This window comes from Pelodiscus sinensis, chromosome 22 (genome assembly GCF_049634645.1).
Source record: "Pelodiscus sinensis isolate JC-2024 chromosome 22, ASM4963464v1, whole genome shotgun sequence".
NCBI lineage: Eukaryota > Metazoa > Chordata > Testudines > Trionychidae > Pelodiscus > Pelodiscus sinensis.
This window is the reverse complement of record NC_134732.1, coordinates 2,736,732-2,757,445: the sequence shown is the minus strand read 5'-3', so window position 1 is coordinate 2,757,445 and position 20,714 is coordinate 2,736,732. Positions and strand designations below refer to the sequence as shown.

The 20,714-nt window shown below is 51.3% G+C and overlaps 1 protein-coding gene across 32 annotated transcripts in view; it reads left to right on the top strand.

Moving 5' to 3' along the window:
• The window catches only part of ZNF618 (zinc finger protein 618), a 215,298-nt gene that overhangs the window by 163,614 nt on the left and 30,970 nt on the right, over nt 1-20,714 (top strand). For 12 of the 32 annotated variants that reach the window (XM_075905294.1, XM_075905297.1, XM_075905290.1 and 9 more), the window contains 7 exons: nt 2,337-2,426; nt 4,031-4,066; nt 4,821-4,898; nt 6,620-6,709; nt 11,379-11,462; nt 15,320-15,508; nt 19,001-19,084. In XM_075905294.1, the coding sequence (XP_075761409.1) occupies nt 2,337-2,426; nt 4,031-4,066; nt 4,821-4,898; nt 6,620-6,709; nt 11,379-11,462; nt 15,320-15,508; nt 19,001-19,084 (651 nt within the window). The remainder of the gene's footprint in view (nt 1-2,336; nt 2,427-4,030; nt 4,067-4,820; nt 4,899-6,619; nt 6,710-11,378; nt 11,463-15,319; nt 15,509-19,000; nt 19,085-20,714) is intronic. The other 20 variants (XM_075905298.1, XM_075905292.1, XM_075905317.1 and 17 more) reach the window with 8 other exon arrangements.

Genomic DNA, 20,714 nt, shown 5'->3' with positions numbered 1-20,714 from the left:
GGGAAGTTAGGTAAATTGGAGATCAAGACCGTGCATCAGGAACCAGAACCAGGCTGAGTCAGGATTTATGAATCCGATGCCAGGAGTCCCACTGGGTCAGGATGTGGGAGTGGGAGCAGGAAGCGCACAGTCCAAAACAAGGTGGAATTCAGACAACTTCCTGCTGGAGGCTTAATTAGGGCCAGGAGGCCAGTCAGCTGCTCTGGGCCTCCTCCATTTTTACTGCAGGGTGATTTGCATGGTTTCTGGCGAGGGATCTGGTACAAGAAGCTACAAAGGGTCTCTATTGTGGGACGCGTTCGTGGCCACCAGAAGAAATTCAGTTGTCACCCTAAGAGTCCTGCGAAGGTGGTGTCGTGGCACAGCTGAACCGCCAGCTTCTCAGGTCTTTGGGGAGATCAGAGGCTTTCTCTCACAAATGTGATTCCCTTCCAGGTCGACGAGGAGTCCTGTGGCACCTTATAGACTAACTGAAGTGTAGGAGCATAAGCTTTCGTGGGCAAAGACCCACTTCGTCAGATGCATGTAGTGGAAATTTCCAGAGGCAGGAAATTCATGTGCAGTTCTCACTTGACAATGGCCGGCTTGCTAAGTGCAGTGATGGAGACAGCCGCAGAGCAGATGAGGGCAAGCAGGTCCTGGTGGCAAGATGCATTCAGAAAGTTATGGGACTTGAAAATGTGGGCTGGTTCCAGACTGGGTCCTCGTGGGCTAGAGCCGTATCTTTGGGGCAAAGCATCGGCCTTGCTGTTCCCGGTTCCAACTTTACATCAAGGTACAGTTGGACTGGGAGAAGAATAGGGCCCCTCAGAGCTGTGATTGGTTCAGGGCCTTAGCCCTGTACAGGTGCACCTGGTTCTTGTGGGCTACAAACACTTGGGCCAGCTGTGCTGTGTTGGGGAGGGCAAATACGGTGGAAATGGTGTAGACGAGCCTCAGTGCAGAGCTGTATGCTGGGCCTTGGGTGACCCATGAAACTTGGCGTTTTGTCGGAGTAAGGCTGTTGGGTTCAGCCTGTTTCAAAAGAATTTGATATGAACCTGCCGAAGAAGTTTGCGACGCCTGAATAACACATCTTCCATTCGTCTCCTTCTCGGAGACAGAGGAAACTGTAAGCACCCTGGCGAGTCAGTTGCATGAATATGCCAACTGTGTGTCCAAGTAACTCCGGGATCGGGGGAGGGGGTAACGGCTCCAAACTGTCCTCTGCTTAAGGGTTTGGTGATCAGCACAGATGTGGGGGCTGCCAGCCTTCCTTTTACAAAAGAGACCAAGGTGCTGGCTTGTGATGTTAATTTGCGGATGAGCCCCCAGCTTGGTTCTCTTGGAAATATTCTTACAATGCCCATCAGTTCAGGCTCCGACATTGTATGTAACCATCCGAACGATGGCTGGGCTACGTTCTTCTTCTCCAAGGCGTCAGTGTAGTTACGGTACGAGGAGGGAAGCTCCATAGATCCCCAGTGGGCAGCCCCCCTACTTGAGCCATTTTAGGTCGGGGCGAATGTTCGCTGGTCCCTGGCTCTATGGTCAGCAGAGGTCTGATGGGAAGGTGACTGTTCTCACCAATGAATGAGGGGACCATGACGGTTTGGTCAGGAGATGCCGAGGATCAGGGACAGTGCAGGGGATGGATCACCCCAAACTATATGAATAATGACCTCCAGCTGAGCTGCCTTGCTTGCTCCTGCAGCCGCTGATTCGCCATGGTCAGCTGCACAACTTGGTCATGGTACCAGCCCTCCGCTGTGTTGGCTCTGCAGAACTAACAAGTGTAGGCAGGAGTAAAATGTCTTGGTTGCTACAGCCGCTAGATCTGGCAGATGCCCCAGGAACAGCTCTGCGGAGCGTGACTGCCCTGGTCACAGTCCCTCCAACAGTGGAACTACATGTCACAGAGCGGGAGTGGTACCTTCCCCCCCCCCCCAGAAACATCAATATGTGCAGTGCTCCCGAAATTACCCTGCAGCCAAATATACTCTGTGCCTAGGTTAGTCAATGGTTTGTCAATGGTCAACGGCGCTTCAGTATCTGCAGCTATGGAATTGCATGCTTGTTGTGGCTCCTCTGTAGTGCTGTATGGGTCCTGTGTAGGTTTTACTGGGCAGCAGAACTGGTTGGCTTTTTCTGTGACCTGCACTCGTGAGATGCGCCCTCTGCTAGGGGGCGCGATGCATACCTGGCTAGGAATGAAGCAGTGATAACTCCAGTGGGTTAGCCATTGGAGAGAAGCCGGGAGAAAGGGGGCCTGGAGTCCTGTCGTTCAGAAGTGTCCGCTGGAGTGCTTGCTTTTCTCCCCCGTGTTTCTAAAATGAGTTTGTTCCTTCTTCCCACAGACAATTTTAGGTACACGTGTGACATTTGTGGGAAAAAATACAAATACTACAGCTGTTTCCAGGAGCATAGAGACCTGCACGCAGTGGATGGTGAGTCCTGCTTTGGCACCTTCTCAGATCGGGCTGGGCAATAGCGGCTGTTTTGTGTGGGGTTAGACGGGATGTGACTCACGGGCAAAATGCTGCCGGGGCTCTTCCAGTAGTGGACAGCCACACTCATTCCTCACAGAGAGCGCTCCCTCACGCTGGGGCCTGCCGTCTCAGCACACCAGGGCTTCATACGCACTTTGAGGAGTCCTACAAATTTGTTGTCGTTCTGGACCTCAAGGTACATTGGCAGGCTAGCCCTTAGCTAGGCATGGTCAGGTTGTGTCTAGTTTCTGACCTCAGAAGGCCCAGTTTTAGCATGGCGCTGCAGGTAGCCTTGCCAGCCAACGCAGCGCTGAACAGTGGCCGTGGTTGAGCCAGTGGACTTCAAAGGAGACTTCAGCAAATTTTTTCTACCAAAACATTTTTTTTTTTTCAATGAAAAATGCAGATTCCGGTCCAAAAATACTTTGAGAATTTGCATCGATTTTGACAAATAGGCTTGGTTGAGAAAAATCTTTTTTTGGAAAGGTTGGCATGCTTTGTTTTGACATTTCTGAAAGGAATTCCTGGTGAAATTCATAAAGGGACTGAGGGGAAGTCTACTTGGACCTAATAGCCCAGTGGCCAGGCACTCACGTGGGGTGTGGAAGAGCTAAGTTTAAGTCCTTTCTCCAGAGCTAGGATTATTTATACAAAGACCTGGCCCAGAGCAGTGGTTTTAACCTGGAATTCCCCCATCCCAGGTGAGTGCCTGTGCTACAGGGCAGTTCGCCAGACTTTTATGAATGGTGCCTAAAACCAAAATATTGTGTGTTTTTTCTTTTAAGAGAAATGAAATTATTTTTCTGACTTTTTCATTTCCGGAGAATTCCATCTGAGTTCCTGTCAGGCCCAGAATGACTTTTTTGTTCCCAGAACTGCTGGTGAATTGAAAAATGCACTTATTCTCCTTTAAAGGACTGTTTTCCAGTGTGAACACCTTGAATTGGATCAGTATTACTGCATTGCCCCAATGGTTTTCACCAAGCATTTAAATATATATAGGCTGTTTCCGATTGAAATGTTGGAACCCCAAGACTCGTTCTGAGCTCAGTTGGCAACCCGCCCCTCCCCCCGCACCCTGTCAAGGTGCTGGAATCTCCATCCTTCATGCAAGGTCATCGACATTAGGTCACTGGGATGGAAAGACAGGCTACACACGTCTGCTCCTCCCTGGAACGTGTCGCCCTTACTCTCTAGTTCAAACTTCATGAGGAAGCCGAAACTTTACAGATGGCTGCCGCTTGGGTTTCTCCAAGGCGCTGCTTGCGTGGGTGCCTTAGAGTGGCGGGGTGTGTTTCAGCAGACGTGGGTGTGTGGCAGGTGTCCGTGTGCTCTAACAAAGGCCTTGAGGATCTATGTACACTAGGGCTGGGCATACTCAAGTATTTCCCTGTGTGAATGCTGCCTGGGAGATGAGGGAATGGGAGAAGGGAGCCCGGCTGATTCCGTGGTGCTGAGCTGTCCTGGCCCTTTGGCTGAAACACCGGAGTAAAACAAGGCCATTTAAGAAGATTTAATTTCTGTTTTGTTTCTTCCCCCACCCTTCTTCTATTCTGTGTTAGTTTTTAGTGTGGAAGGGGCCCCAGAAAACCGGGCAGGTAAGCAGCGATCCTTTGTGTGCTTTCTTTCACAGACCTTTCCCAGCATTCAGTATTCCCAGGCACAGTAAAGCCAGTTCTGCCCTCACAGAAGCCAATGGCATTTTGGCCTTGACTTCAGTGAGCGCCGGCTCAGTCTCTCAGTGCATAGCATGGTTTCGTAAGCCAGTAGTGTGATGCCCAGCCCTATTAGATACCAGGCTTTTGTTGCAGGTGCGTTTAATCGAGACGTGCGAAAATCAGAGAAACGAACGATAAGTGTGAGTCCTTTTTGTGGCATAAATGATGTTAATTTATAAAGTGGGTTGGGTTCTGATTGGCTGCTAGCTGTGCCGTGAGATGGCCATTGGTCAGGGAACCTATGGCCCAGACCATATGGCCCAGTGTTTGCTGGTCTGCTCAGAATGAGTCCTGCATTACTAGGCCCAGTTTCAAACAAGGTAAAATGTTTGGTTTCTCAGGGAGGGGTGCAGTGGAAGACAGAAAATATAGACCAAGCTTTGAAATTTGCACCATCTTTCTCTGATTTTTGATTTATCTTCAGCTCATGTTGTTTGGTGAGAAGGGATTAATAGCTGGGTGGACATGAGGAAAGAGGTGTGACAAGGCAGAGGGACTGAAAGAAGGAAGTTGGATCGTTGTGCGTTGTCAGATAACAATGGACCTGCATGTGCCAATGCCTTCGGTGCCATGTGAGTGTGTACAGAAAGCCATGGGGAGTTGTCAGCTTCCAATTGGTTTTGTTCTTTTGCAGATCCTTATGACCAGACAGTCATAGCAGCAGATGAAGTGAAAGAAGAGGAGCCCGAACCGTTTCAGAAGATTGGTCCAAGTATGATTGATAATACCGTTTTGGAGGTCATAAAACTTAGCCTAAGGTTTTGAACCTGGCACTTGCCAAGGTGCCTGCTGGGTGACAGTGGGAGAGCAATACACTCAGGTGAAGATGCTGAAACTGAAGTGGTTGCAGCGTGCGTCTCATTCCTTATCAGTGGGAAACTCAGCAGCTACGTAAACTGAGAAATGTAATTGAAACATCTGCAGAAGTCCCCTTTACATGTCTGTTACGCATCCAGGAAATGGAGTTTGTTCATAATGCAAATCCCCTTCTTGTCTGCATTTTAATACAGTACAGGCTGGCGTTCCAAGGTGAGAACTTTCACCTTGGCCACCTGGGTTCAAATCCAGAATTAGGTGACAGATGAAACGAAGTTTGGTAGAGTTGATCCGAGCTGCAGGTTGGGGGGTTGAGGTGCATTGGCAGAGCTGACTGCTTGGTGGATGGGCAAACCAATGTAAGTAAAACAAAGTCTATGTCTACGCTTGCTAGTAGATTGACATTACTGCAATCTTTGCCGCAAATGTTGATTTACTGGGTCTGGCAAAGGCACACTAAGGCCAGGTCTACACGAGACCCGGCAATTCGGCTTAGAATACATAGCTGGAGTCGGCTTACCTTAAGCCGAGCTTGGCGGTGTCCCCACAGCGGGAGGCTGACAGGCGAATGCTCCCATTGGCTTCTCTTCCACCTTACAAAAGGAGGAGTGCCAGATTCCAGAAGGCATGCCCTCTGAGCTGGATTTAGCAAGTCTTAGCTAGACTCACTAAATCAAACTCCCGAAGATCAATCGCATCAGCGGCGATCTTCTGTGTAATGAGGATAAGCCCTAATTCTCCCTTCAATTTGTGTATTCCACCTCCCCAAGAAACGTAAGGGAAGTTACAATGTAGTGAAAATACCGCGGTAGCTAGATCTAAGTATGTCAACTTCAGTGACACTGTTCATGTAGCTGAAGTTGTGTAGATCAATCTACCTCCTGTAGTATAGACCAGGCAAAATGACCAGACTTTGACCAAGCTTTATGCTGAACCTTTCCAATTTGAAAATGTTGAGTTAACTTGTTTGCTCTCTTTCGGTATTTGCAGTTCTGCATTGACCTGATCTCTCTGGCTGTGGCTGGAAGGGATGGTGCTAAACTACCAAGTCATTTTTGTACTATTGGCACCATCAGCCACAGCCGGTATCGCAGGTCTTGCAAGATCTTTTCACCTGAGAGTTCCAGTCCCAATAAGCTCTGGAAATATGAATCCAAATTTGCACTTCTGGGTGCTTATGTGAACACGCCGTGGTTTATCCATCACTTGATGTGGGTAGCTGCTGCCTCTCCATCTGCAGAGGCAGTATGGCTCACTGGCTCCTACACGAGACAGGGAGTCAATAGCCTGGGATTCGCGCCCTTGACTTGCAGCTCTGAGTTTGGCAGCCCACTTAACCTCTGAGCATCTGGTGCTCTGTTCATATCTAGCCTCTGAGCTTTAATGTTCCCCTCTGTGGGAGAAAAAAGGCTGCAGGTGGTGGGCACCCATCACAGGGCTTCACCTCCCTTGGTGAAATCAGTTCTCGGCGCATGCTTGAGGTGCCCCGTCTGAACGAAGGCCCATGAGTCATGGGTTTTCTTTTTATGAGTTTGCACCTAAAAAGTAAGGGAGCGAGTCATTCTGTGAGAGGCTGCTGGGTTCTTTTCTCACGGCGTCTTTCTTTCATCTTCACAGAAACTGGCAATTACACCTGTGAATTCTGTGGCAAACAGTACAAATACTACACTCCCTACCAGGAACATGTGGCGCTACACGCACCTATTAGTGAGTATCCTGCTGGAAAGCCATTTCATTGCCGAGTATGAGTTACCATGGCGGTCGCTGACTGTAGGGGCATACTGGAGAGAGGGATTCCGCCATTCCACCCAGTGTACATACGGCTCTTAGGCAGCAGACCAGAGCGTTGTAGAGCAGAAGTGAAGCCATTTCTTAAAGGGATGCTGTTCAAGTTAGTAAGACCCATAATCTGACCGACCATTTTACCAGCTCTCTGGAAAAGCAATGCAGTTCTGGGGGTCTGGGTTTTTTGGTTTTTTTTCCAGAAAAAAAACAACAAATGGTCTGGTAGCACTTTATAGACTAACAAAACATGTAGATGGCATCATGAGCTTTCGTGGGCACAGCCCACTAACAAGCACCAGTACTCTGTATACACAAGCATACTCCTGTACAAATTTCCGCCTGCCCTCCCAAGCAGCCATAACGTAACAAGCCAGCGTCCACAGCCAACCTCTCCTAAGCCACACTAAATAACACACAAGCCTGCGTTGTCTTACACGCTGCCGAGAAACCGTTACAGAAAGCTCCAAATGGTTTTTGAAATGACGAAAATGACTTGGGCAGGTTGCGGCTAAATCGCAGGGCCGATGAAATGTGTGTGCCGGGGAGTCGCTGCGTGCTACAGACACTGAAATCGACTCTAAAGGGCAGAGCTCTCAGATGAAGGAGAGGTCATGAGCAACTGTTACACAAAGCTCATATGTAAACTTCTAGTGAGCTAGTCCAGGGAAATTCTAATGACATTCGTTCTGGCAGAGTTTGGGGGCTGGTTCGGATACTTCCGCTTTCATCCGTGTGGTCCTTCCCCGGGTTTTGCCGCGCACTGTATTTTATTGCAGTGGCCGGAAGCCCATGTGGATGCTGGTTTGCTCTCCTTTCTTCATACAGCAGTGTGATGACTGTTACTGGAGGACGGATGTGCATGGCTCTGGAATTAGATTTTGATTAACTGCTCACCGTAGCCAGCAGGGGGAGCTCACACCCTGTATCTTCAATAGTTCACCAAAATCGTGGTTCCGATAGTGAGGTTTTGAATTCTCATTATTATGCTTATTTGGAATGGAGTGGGTGTAAATTTTACCCCCCACAGAGAAGTAAACTGGGGACACTGTCCACCAGCCATCTGTATTTTTAAGGAAGGTCAAATGTAGTTGGCTCTTACCAGCGTGGCTGTTTCCTTACCCGTTTTGCGGAGTGTTGAGATGGTTTCCAGGACCGTAGTGCAAGGTAGGGAAGCACAGGTCATCTCTGGCACCCGCTCTCACCAAGTAAGTGTTCTAAGGCCCTAGCGACACGAGCCTACGTTCCCAGCTGTCCTCAGGAGGTCTCCCCTGGCTTCCCCCTGGTGCAGTAGGCAATGGTTTCCACTATAGGTGTAGGTGGCATCCAAGGAGCGCCACCACTGGTGCATGGATGGCTCCTCAGCTAGCCAAGGCTCTGGGGTCTCCAGTCCAAGGCGCTACACCGTAACCAAGGGGAGTCAGTACCGGTGTGAATAAGGAACATTGGACTGGCGTTAGCATGGAATCTCGGCTCACCTAGTGTAAACTCCCCCTTCCCAGGACGTGCCAGAATAAAGGTCTCTCCATTCTTCCTGGCAGTACGACAGTGGATTCTAGTCATGGCCCAGATTGCCCCGGGGGCTGAGAAAGACAAATTGATCATTATCATGGTGCTGCTGGATGACCCACCAGAAAATTTTCCCCTTCCTGTTTTCTGTGGAGAACATTTTGGATTTTCAATCCAGCGTATGACCCATACTCGCAAGGCAAACAGGGTGGCTGCATTTGCGTCAGTGGAATCCTAGATTCAGGGTCTCTTGTGTCTTTAAAAAAACCCTCATGATTTAGGACATTCCGGGAGGGGGAATTGAGTGGAGCGAGAGACGGTGGAATTTGACCCATTTCACTGAGAGCCAGGAGAGCTACTGAGGTAAAACCTGAGTTGCAGGGAGGCTAAGGGATCGGGAGTGCTCAGAAGTAGGGTGACGTCTGCATTCTAGGAGAGGCCCTGGATTCCAGAGAGGTCTCTGGTTGTTGGAGGAAGAGGATGAGTTTCCAGAGCTGGTGCGAGAGGCCTCCTCACACACCGGCTTCTGCTGCTGCGTTAGCAAAGGGAAAGGCAGTGAGGCAGGGGTGACAGAAAGGTAGCCGGCCCTCTTCCCTGCTCTTCTTGGGTGGGAGAGTGGCTGTGTTGGTGTAAATGGTTTTTAATGAGTTTTAAAAGACATTTTAAAATAATGTCACCTGCAACTTGAAGGGTTTTTTTTTCGACTGTGCATTTTTGAGTATCCCCCTCTTATTTTCCTTGCCCAGACTTTTCACATAATTTACTGCAGGTTGAACCTCTCTGGTCCAGAACTCTCCCTGGTCCGGAAACGTCCGTCATCCCGAATGATTTGAGTTCGCCGGATGCCCACTCTTCATGGGTGTGGTCAAGTTTCCCGTAGTCCCATAAAGTTTGTTTATAGCCACCAGTCCTGGCTCTCAGGTTTCTGGGCTGTTATTTAGCTCTAATTAACCCCTAACTGTCTTCTAACGGCCCAGTCAGCAGTGGAAGTGTTGGTAGTGCTGCTAGACAATATTGGCCTCCCGTCATCCGGAAAATTCCCTGGTTCAGACCGGTCAGGTCCCAAGGGTGCCAGATGAGAGAGGTTCAACCTGTATGATAAAACTTTCATCTGACACAGTGAGTTTTTGCCCACAAAAGCTTATGCCCAAATAAACCTGTTAGTCTTTCATGTGCCACAGGACTCCTTGTTGTTTTTGCGGATGCCGACTAACATGGCTACCCCTCGGAGACTTTACTATGACAAGCCCTAGTGACTGAGAGAGACGGGCTGGTTATTAAAGCCAGCCAGCTTTTGGGGTTCTCCTGGGCCTCATAACCTCCTCACTCTCCAAAGTCCCCATGAGGTAACTTTGAACACTTCAGTTTTCATGCAGTGGGTGACACTTACCAATTATCAATGCCCTGGCAAGCTGGAGAATTAAAGGGGTGTTCATTTTAATCCCAGCCCGTGGCATTGCAAATAATGAGTCCTCCCGCCAATCCAGACGAGCCAGAGTGGGGCCAGGCAAGGAAAGCTCCAGCCGTAACTCACGGATTTTCTGTGTCTCACTTGGGTCCAGCTTCCCTTCTGTAGTGTAGCTTTTTCTTCTCTGATGCCCTTTGAAAACGAGACCAATAGCAGGATGAGCAGAGGGCTCCCCTCCTCAGGCGTCTGCAGCAGCTTTCAGTGCGGTTGTGGGTCCACGTCACTGATTTCTGGGCAGATTGGAGACACGTTCCTGTGTGGGATGGAGCATTTGCAGGGAATGAGGATCATCGCCAGGAGTTCTTAATGCAAAAGCGCCTCAGGAAGAGACACGTCTGTGCTGGGTTTGGGGAAGAGCGCCTATGGGAGTTGGGGGGTCATTTTCTAAAAATGTTCCTGTGTCACTGACAGGTCCATCTAGGCTAAATAAAAACCTGTGTTGGGGGACCCATGTACAATACAGTTCACACCAGGGAACATAGAATCATAAATCATAGAATACTAGGACCGGAAGGGACCTTGAGAGGTCAAGTTCAGTCCCCTGCCCTCACGGCAGGACCAAGCACCATCTAAACTATCCCTGATAGATGTCTATCAAACCTGCTCTTAAATATCTCCAGTGATGGAGATTCCAACAGCCTCCCCAGGCAATTTATTCCAGTGTTTGACCACCCTGACAGGAAGTTTTCCTTAATGTCCAGCCTAAGCCTCCCTTGCTGCAATTTAATCTTCTTGTTCTATCCTCAGAGGCCAAGGAGAACAATTTTTCTCCCTCCTCTTTGTGACACCCTTTTAGGTACATGAAAGCTGCTCTCATGGCCCCTCTCCATCTCCTCTTTTCCAAACTAAAACCCAATTCTTTCCATCTTTCCTCCTAGGCCAGGGCACCCTCCTTCCTTGTAAGTGAGTTTTAAACATTTCCCAGCCATTGCCGCACAGCTGTTTGTGGCTGACGAAGATTTAGGAGCATGTTGAAAACATGCATAAAGTCTCCACCTATAGTACAAGATGGACCTGTGTGTTCTCCATGGTAGAGGATGACTGTGTTGTGATTAGAGACCCCTCACCCAGTGGTTTATGGGGTTGCCAGAACAAGCACAGCTGGGATGCTGACCAAACAAAAAAGCCTCAAATGTCGTGGCTTGGAATCTCGCAAGGGAGAAAACCCAGAGCGCTACAGATGTGCTAGCAAACTTCAGAGTTGCTGGTACAGACTGGTAGGATCTGATAAAACCTGCATGAGCATCTGCATCCATCACGCGCATGAGGGAAACCTCTTCTTTAAGGCCAGGCCCATCCAGCCCTTCAGAAGGGAGGCATTATCAATCCCAGTTCCTGACCAAAGAGGACAAAGCTCTAGTTCTCATGAGGTTGGCTAGGCCTCTCCTTAAGCTTCTTCCATTTCAGGGGGCCATACTGGGGAAAACCACATCACCCGGTCTGTCGCTGCCCTGGCACCAGACAGGATGCTCCAGAGGAGACTTGGGGCTCTTCCCTCGTAGACAGAAAACTAGATAGTTGTGAGCACAGATATATAGATATATATATATTTATTTTTTTACCTGGACGGCCACTGTCCCCGTGGCAATGACGTCAGCTCCGTGTCTCCAATTCCAGGCACTGGAAGCCGTCACCTGCTACCACGTTCTTCCAAGTTAAGAGAGTCTTGCAGAGCATCCCAGATTCCTTCCGGAGTTCACGGTGAGGTTCCGTCTCAATCAGGCAGCTGCCTCTCCAGCCTTTATTACCACAACTGTCCTTTAGCCTGGCAGGATCTTCCTTCAGAAACTTGATGTGGAAGGGGGGAGTCTTTTCCCTGGAGTGGACTAAAGTACTTAGAAAGCCCCTCCCCTTCCCCATCGTTTTATTTCATTTGACACTAAGTAGGTTTAGCACATTGTTAAAATGGCTGCGTGACTGTCTTCTACTGTTGCCATCTGGCAGGCGTAGAACTTGAAACTCCAGTCCCCTGATACAAGGTAACATTGCTATAGTGGAACATGGTTTGTCTAGCCCGGTCTCCTGCCTCTGCCCATGGCCAGCACCAGATGCATAAGAGAGAGGTGCAAGAAATCCTATGATGGGCAGATAGAACATGACCTACCCCCCACATTAGATCTGCCCCGGTCTCTAATATTTCGAGATTGGCTTCAGCCTTCCAGTGCTCTTGTTGTTGGTACTGACTGTTTCAACTCAATTGTCTTGCTATTCATGTACATGTCCAGTTTGCATTTGCATCTTGGCCTTCACAATATCTTGTGGCAGTGAGTTCCACAGGGGAGACCTCCGTGTCTGTTCAGGAGAGGAGCGAAGGATCCACACGAGCCTGTCAGCATGCAGTCATCAAGCATAATTGCTTAGATCTGGACTGCAGAGCGAAATTGCAGTTTGTTGTCTCAAAGAGTAAAAGGATCCTTTTGTCACAGGCCACTGGAAATACTACTGTGACACCTGGCAGGCTGTGGCCTGTCCCATAGGATTTGGGCTGGCCATCCTATTTCAGATGCGGTAGCTTCTGCTGCTGCCCTAGCTCCTCACTGAATGACGCTGAAGTACCACCACTCAGCATCTGGCAGGGAAGGAGAGTATAGTAAGCCCCACCCTGACCACGTGTGTCCTCAGGAGACGTGGCGAGACATAGTCTCCATTTGCACTGGCCAGTGTCCAGAGTAGGGATGTTAAGTATCGATTAATTCAGTAGTCGATGGAATCCCCCCCTTCCCCACTGCTGCTATGCTTCTTTAAAAATGCAGAGTGGCGGCGGGGGAGGGGAACCTCTTGTGCCGAAATAGAGAGGTGGGACCGGCAGCTGCCACTTAAAAATGCAGAGGGGCAGGGTGAGGGTTGTCTGAAAGCCGGCGCGAGACCAGAGAATGAGCCAGCTCCTCTCTGTCCCTTTAAGAGTTGGCGGGGGGGTGTTCGAGTAGTCGATAGGGCTACCCAATAAGCTCCTGCGTATCGGGTAGTCGACTACTCGACTGCTCCTTCTCATCCCTGGTCCAGAGAGGGGAGAATCTGTTAGAAGTTGTCAGGTTGTCTGGGCATCACCGTTCAGGCTTCCCAATGAGAGCAGTGCCTGGAGCGCAGCAGGACCTGGGCTAGCCTGGCATGGTCCTGACGCTGACGTTTGGCCGGGTCCCATTGCTTTCTCTTGGTGGAGATTGGGCACAAAGCAGGAATAGACAGGAGCAGCTCCCGGGGCTGCTCCTCGGCCATCAGGCCAGGAAGGACCATCATGACCTGTCTGACCTGCACGTCGCAGGCACAGAACCTCTCCCACCCAGGCTTGGTGAGACGTAGGCCGGGAACCACCCCTCCTGGCACTTGGGCAGCCGGATTTTCCATGAGGACTGGAACGAAGCCTGGAAAGCAAAATCAAGCCCTCCTTCCACTCCCCACCCCCAACTCAGCTGGCCACACGCTGCCTGTGCCTACGCTGCCGTAGAGCCACCAGCCAATTCCTCTGTGGAAGCCCATTCAGAGAAATGCCACCCTAGATCTGGGCAGACCAACACCCTGGGTTGAAGGTTCTCGTGCCCACTGGGCGTCCTGGTTTGTAACGCTCAGATGCTGGCATAGAGTAAATTGATGAAGAGAGAGGGTGACGTCATAGGGGTCTCTAGCACCTGCCAGCTCAGCTCAGTGCGAACGAGCCGATATCCTGGGTCTGATGGAGTTGCTGGGCTGGGGGGGGATTTCTCCTTATTCTCCTTTTGTAATGTTGGCTTGCGCAGGACTTGGTTTTGCTTCAAGTGGTTGGGCTGTAGAGAGCAGCTTGTAACAGGGTGGCTTGTCCAGTCTGCAGAGCCAGGGGGTAGGCCAGCCCTAATTATGGAATGAGCCCTGCTGAGGGGAGCCAGGCAATTCCCTCTAAAGAGCAGAGGCAGCTGCAGTAAGTGGGGGAAGCTTAGGGAGCTCCAAGGTCCTACGGGGCCGTGTCACCACAGAGCTTGGATGGTCGAGCCCAACGACCAGGGGGCAGGAAACCCGGACTGCATTTGGGACTGGACTCCAGAGGCCCAGCAAGGAAGAGCTAGAGGGAGTGGCGGAGAAATCAGAACGGGGTGGGAGAAAATGCCAGTGCTAAGGCCACGTCTTTGCTCTGCGGAAGATCGATGCTGCTGCAATCGATCTTCTGGGGTTTGATTTAGCGAGTCTAAGTAAGGCTCACTAAATCGAACTCAGAGGGCACCCTCACCAGCAACCGGTATTCCTGCTCTTTCGAGGAGTAAGGGAAGCCGTGAGGAGCATGTGCTCCCTTCAGCCTCCCGCTGTGGGGACCCCGCCCAGCTCAGTTTAAGGCAAGCTGACTCCAGCTATGTAGAATATGTAGCGGGAGTTGCATACCTTAAGCTGAGCTGCCAGGTCTAGTGTAAACCTGGCTTAAGTCTGGACTTCTCTTTGGGAGTTGCACTGGACTCTGAGCTGTTGTAAAATGGCTCTGGTATTAAACTAGTCCCAGGCAGGGCATTGCTAGCTAGAGAAAGCCTTTGGGAGTTCTTCAAGGGCTCTGAGGTGAGGAAGGCAGACACACACCCCGGCCAGGAGGCTGTGCTCCATAAGCAGTAACCCCATTCCACACGTGTTGGCGTCCGCCCTACAGTCTTGAGGGACTGCACTGGATCCTTCATCCCCTCAGTGAACAGAGAGTAAGAACGAGCTCTGGTTGAGGGGCAGGGAGAGAAATTTCTTCTCGGTGACCTTCTCTGGTGGGAGTTTGGCCCAGGGGCATTTGGCTCCAGGAGCTGTGTCTGAGCCTCGGCTGAAGGGCGTTTCTGAGAAATTGGGGCAATTATTGGGTTGCTCCGTCTTCTAATATTTTTTTTAATGTTTTGAGTGTGGACAGGGACTGCTCTGCCAAAGGATGTTTTGGCATTAAGAATTGCTGGTGATCCTCCCCGGTCCCTGTAGGTCAGGGGACACTCAGAGAACATAACCCCAGTAATGCCCAGAACTCGCCTACATCTCACCAGCTCTTTTGACTGGAGATGGCATTCGAAGGACCTCACCTGACTCCCTCCCCTCCCGACTGACCATACCTTAAAAAAAATAGCCAAATTGGAGGGGAAAGCGAGGCAGACACAGATCTCCAAAAGCTTGGAGGCGTTAAGGCCCAGGGCTCAGGAATGGAAATTCGTCCCGCTTTTTCACGAACAAAGACACAAATGAGAGACGCCATTTCATTGAGAGGCGAAGCGTAGCTGTGTAGCGACGCCCATCCAGCGCTTAGCATGTCCCCGTTCAGACAGACAGAGCCACTAGATGGCCTGGGTGTGGCTGACACGGTGGGAGAAGGAGCAGTGGGATTCCCGGCCGTTTGGGGTTGGCCAAGCAGCAGCTACCGGCGTGCAGTAAATCCGATACGCATGCAAAATCTGTCCCTTTGGGTGCGTGGGGAAAGCCAGTCTACTGTGTGGGACTCAGTGGCTCCACAGTCTCTGCAGGCCCCCTTGTAAGGGAATCATGAGCATGACTATGGGAACGCTACCCTCCCAGCCAGCACGCGCTCTGGGAGCTGACTGACTATCCTGGCACTAGTTCTGAGTCTTCATATCCAGAGTTCTCTCGATCTCCACTCTTCGTGGCAGTGAAGACCCAGGCGAGCCAATCCGGCAAAAAAACACCGGCTTCCATAATCCGCTGTTCCACCCTCCTGCACCGCTCCCCGTCCGGTATCCCACCGGCATCCCAATCCCAGATGTTCCGCGCTCCAAATTCTGGATCCCCCGGAAGCAAGGCCACCACAGGTACCAATTGCCTTTATATCGTCGCCTTTCTGAACCGCTTAGCGCCCCCTCCTGCCCTGGGTTGGCTGTTGCCCTTCACTAAGCTCCAAAGCCGCTGCCATGGAGGCCGTCCAGAGAGGCGGTCGCAGGGAGGAGCTGAGGTAGTGGCCATGTGCTGGTGGTGGTTCAAATCAGCGGTCCTCCAGCTCTTCCCATCCCTAGCTGCGACAGATTTAGCCTTTCAGTGCAAGGGGATTGAAAAGCCTCGTGCTGACCGCAAGGCACCGTAGAGACCCTGGTTCAAATCCTGGAGTTACAAAGTGAGAAGAGCTTCCGGAGCGAGGTTTGTTCAGCGGGTCGTCAGGTTAGTTAGCCTCAGGGCATTGCTTTTTGGGCTTGCCCCTTAGCTGGAGGAGGGCAGAGTCGTACGCCGCACGCACTTTCTCACCGTGCTTACTCCACCCAGGGGCTCCAGCAGCAGGCTGAGCAGAATAGTTGCATTGTGGACACGCAGGAAGAATCAGGCTGGATTATCTGTCCCCTCCTTTCCTGCCCCCTGTTTGAATGGGAAATGAAAACCGCTGGGATTTTATTTTTTTCAAAGAGGCCCGAGATGTAGGGTTCACGTTTCCATACGATAGTGAGACGTTGGCTTTGGTCTCTGGAACGGGTAGTTGTCTGATAACTGGCCATCTACACTGTAGTACTGGGGATGGCTAGTTAACCAGCCTCTTCACTCTGGGTTAGGCAAATGTCTGTTTAACTCACCCCTGAAAGGTCTGGCCTGGGCAGATGCCTGGAATGTGCAGGTGTGGGTGGGGAGAGAGACCTCTGCTTTCCCGCCTTCAAACAGGGCCAGTGCTTAAGTCATTTTTCTGAGGTGACACATGCATCAGCTCCTACCTCAAAACTACAGGTGACCCCGTCTTCTGACAGCAGCCGTCACTTACGATCCTGCCGGTCCGTATTGTTACTGCAGTCCCTGTTCGTTTCTTTGATTTTGTTCCCTTCGTTTCATCTAGCGTAGGAGTCCAAGTGGAGACTTTTTGTTCTTTGTTAACTTGTGACAGCTTCGTCCAGTTTCCATGTTTATTATATATGTGAAAAAAGCCTCATTAGGGGCTTTTGTGGTCAAAGGCCAGACTCATCCGGGCAATCACTGGGCAATATATTTTGGAAAGGGATTTTCCCCTTTTCTAGTCAAAAAATGTGTCAGGGAATTGGATAAACAGAATAACTCCCCCTCCCCTCTCTCTCGAGACGTAGCATGAAGCCTGAGCCTTGCAGATTGAGCTTGGAAAAAATAATTTAAAACTAAGGGTTTACCTTGTCCATTTGGCTGCTTCAGTGGAATGGCACATGGGTGTATTTCCAGCCATCTTGTCCTAAGAGAATTTTAGCAGCTGCTTAGATTCCTAGCACAAGTACATTGGCCAAGAACTCTGTCCAGGCAGAGCAGCTCCCAAAGCAACGCCTCTTTAATGCCCCATTTAACCCGAGACCTTCCCTCTGGGTCCGGATGGGACCCAGAAAATGGTGGGAACCAATATGATCCTGGCAGACCCTCCAAAAGGGTGGGATTTTCCACAGGCACCCACCCACGGGACCAGTGTAGTTTCCTGAGGTTGACTTCAGGTTCAAGGTTTGGCTGACGTTTTGCTTTGGATGCAGGAGATTTCACTGTGGAGATTCAGGTCTCACGTGGGAAGTGGAGAGAAGCCCAAAGAGTCCAAGGAGAAATATTGGACCTTTGTTTCTCTTGTCTGTCTGGCAAAACATAGAAAAGAGAGAAAAACCAAAACCCTGGAACTATTTTTTTCCATACATGTCCAGAGGCCTCCAGTTCATTTTCACTTGTGACAAAAGCCAGGATTTGAACCTGGGTAACTACAGGTAAAGGTTACCCCATAGTGTCCTACAGTCCCTTCGTCCCACTCTGCCAGCCGGCAAAGCCCTGGCGTTCCTACCGGTTGTGTCTGGACTGCTGGAGTTCAACGACTAGGCTTAGTAATCGTGACTCAGCTGCTGAGCAGATTAGAAAGCAGCCTTGTCCCGCTCTCCCTTGTTTCAAAATATCGGTATTGGGGCTGCCCACCAATTCCGCCTTGTAACCTCAGAGCCAGTCAGTAGCCACCTGTCTCCAGTGGGAATTGACTGGCCCGTATGACTGGACCAGCAGCCTCATACAATATGGCTCTCCTGTGGCCGGAATCAAAGAGAAGGTCCTTCGCCCCGGCTCAGCAAAAGAACGCGATGGTGCTTTGGCCAGGCACAGTCGGTTTATGACCCCCCCCCCCCCCCAGCTCTCCCGGTGGGTTAATTCTCAACATTCTCAGGGTCTGATACCACTATTAAAGGGAATGGTTCGACCCTGTCACCTCTGACATCAGGTCTCTTTCCTCGCTTCACCCTGCAACTTCTCTGACCACAAAATCCATTTCTGCCCCCTGAAGAAAATACAGCAGAGCCTCGCTACTTCGCCTGGGCCCCTTGAGAGCTGCCAAGTCGGTGCACAAGGAAACACAGGGATAAAAGCAAGAACAGCATCCAGGCCGTTTGATTTTGGCAGCTTTAACTATTTATGATTGATCCTTCCTATGGAGGGCAGTGCATTTCTTGCCAACCCAGTGTGAAAACGTAGCCGTACGGATGAGATGAGACTTCACTTGAACCCGTGCTCCGGGTCTGCCGGTTATGGGATGAATTAGCCAGGTTCTGCTGTACATTAAGGCTCCAGGATGCTGCAGGGCTATTGACCTTGCTGTAGGATTGTCACATGCGCTCTCCTCCTACAGTGTGTGCTGAATTCCTTTGGGGATTGCCACCGGAGGTTTTGGTCACATGTCCAGAGTAGGTGACAGGCTGGGGATGCCCCTGCATGCTGGCAGAGCAGGGCAGGAGATCAGAGCCTGGGTCTATGGAGGTAGAAGGAACTTGCTCACTTTATGGACGCAGAGGGAAGGGACCCCTTGTGTTGTCTCTAGTTACCCCCAAAGCTGGTCTCGTGAATCATTCCTGATGGGCTTCCCAAGAATCTTTCAGTCCTCAGGTGTAGATGGTCGGGGAGAATCTGCAGAATCAAATGCTAGTTATTCAAAAAAGAGAGCAGGCTTGATGGTTGAGTCTCTACGCCCTGGGAAGGACCTCTGTTCATCCCCAGGCCTGGCCGCCTGCCCGGCAGGCCGTGAGGGCAGCTCGTTCCCTTGAGAGGGGAAAGATGAAAGGGAACGCCTCACACCGCTCTACTCCGACCCTTTGGGCCAGCCAGGAATGGCGCTTGTAGGCTCCGTAGGAGTTCCATCCAGGCCTCCTCTGCCAGAAGGCAATGTGCAGAATACCTGCCTGTTCCCCCTGGGTGAACGTGGCCCGTTGCCTCCGAGATGCGGGACCCGACCATTCTGCTCTGTTCAGGGTCTCAGGTTGCATGGCACACGGGCATGACATCTGCCTCCCCTCTCAGCAACCCTGGATCCAGGATGGATCACTCACCATCCCCCTTTGTTCTCCACCCAGCAGAGAGCGCCTTCAGTAGGAGAGTGGAAAGCAAAGCGCAAAACAACTTTGAAGAAACCAACAGCAGCTCCCAGAACTCTAGTGGTAAGTATCCCCTCCCCCTTTCCAGTCTCCAGGGCCAGGCAGAAGTTGACTTAAACTGGGATCAAATGATCTATTTAGCAGCCGCCGTCTGTAAAGTTTGCCATTGCTCAGTGTTTTCCTTGGCATCACCCCAAGGTTTGTGCCATCCCATAGCCTGTTTGAATTGCGGTACATAGGTCCCCGGCTCAGATTCCTTTTGAAATGGAGACAGACGTCCCGATCGCAGGATCATATTGTTGCTAGGGGGAGCCTGAGGTAAAGTAGGCCTAGCTGTTTGTGGGAATACAGGTCACGTGTTGGTGAAGCCAAGCCGTTTTTCACACAGCAGCTCTCCTTGGAGGGGTCGGGTATAAATATGTTATTGGTAACCCTTGTACCAGGAGCCTGTCTCAGAGCTCATTGGATCAGATATAACGCATCAACTGACAAATGGATGAGCATGTTGCAGTCCGCCCTTACACTTGGGGGACTCAGTTGTATCCCCCGTCCCCTTCCTGGGGCTTCCTTTGGTTAGGAACTGAAAACAGCAGCAGCAAAGCCTACCCCTCAGCCTAGACAGTCACCCCTAGTGGGGCTGTTCGTAGCATTTTTCCTGCAGCAACTTCTGTATCTCCCCACCTGGGAGTTCGCTCGGCCTCAGAGTGATCCTCCTGCCCTGAGATTGGCACTAAAGGACACCTGGTGTAACTTGAGAGACTCATCATAAATATCTCAGCACGGCCGATTCTCAGCCCTGCCACGTGTCAGACTCTTCTGTTGGGCTGTCGTGCGGTCGGGTCATTGAAGCTTGCCTGGAAGAGCTGTTTCAGGATAAGAGAAGCTTCCTTCACAATTCTACTAACTGGACTTGAATGGCTAAGGGCTCGCAACCGTCTTGCTGCAGGGATAAGCCACCCGTTGCCTGCCGGGGCTTTCCTCTTCCCCCGGTGCCGCGGGTACAGCTCTCTGGGGCGGTGGCGGGAAGGGGTAGGGAACGATGTGGGAAATTCCACAAGCACCCATGCAGAGGGAGAGAGCTAGACGTTACTGATGTCAGGCCCAGCAATGGGGGGGACGAAAGGGGACAGCTGCCCCAGGGCCCGGAGATTCCAAGGGCCTGGCGCTCCCGACCTGCTGCTGCTACAGTAGCAGCGGCCAGAGTCCCAGGCCCTTTAAATGGCCGCCAGAGCAGCGCACTCGGGACGGGGCGGGTGGTGGGGGGAGAAGGAGATCCGGGCAGTGCTACGGACCACCCAAGAGAGGGGGACTCACCGGGGCAAACTGCTGCAGCTCCTCCTGGGGGCCCGAGGTTGCACTGCCCTGCTGGCTCCTCCTGCAATGTCCAGCCCTCCCCCACTCCCATCCTGGCTGACGGCGCCAGGTGGGGAGGGACGATCCGGTGGCTCCTTGGGGAGACGGGGCTGGGTTTTGGGGCTCGTGGGGAGGGGCAGGGTGCTGTTCAGAAGTCGTTCTTGAACAAACGGACTCGCGGGCAGACGGACGCACGTTTCTAAAGTATATAGCGAGACAGACAACCCTCCAATCCTCCTCCTCCAGTTGGGCAGCAGCTCCCACGGGTGCCTAGGCAGAGTCCTGGCCCCTCTTCATGTGACTGGTGTCTCATCGCCTTGACCAGCCACGCCAGGCAGGG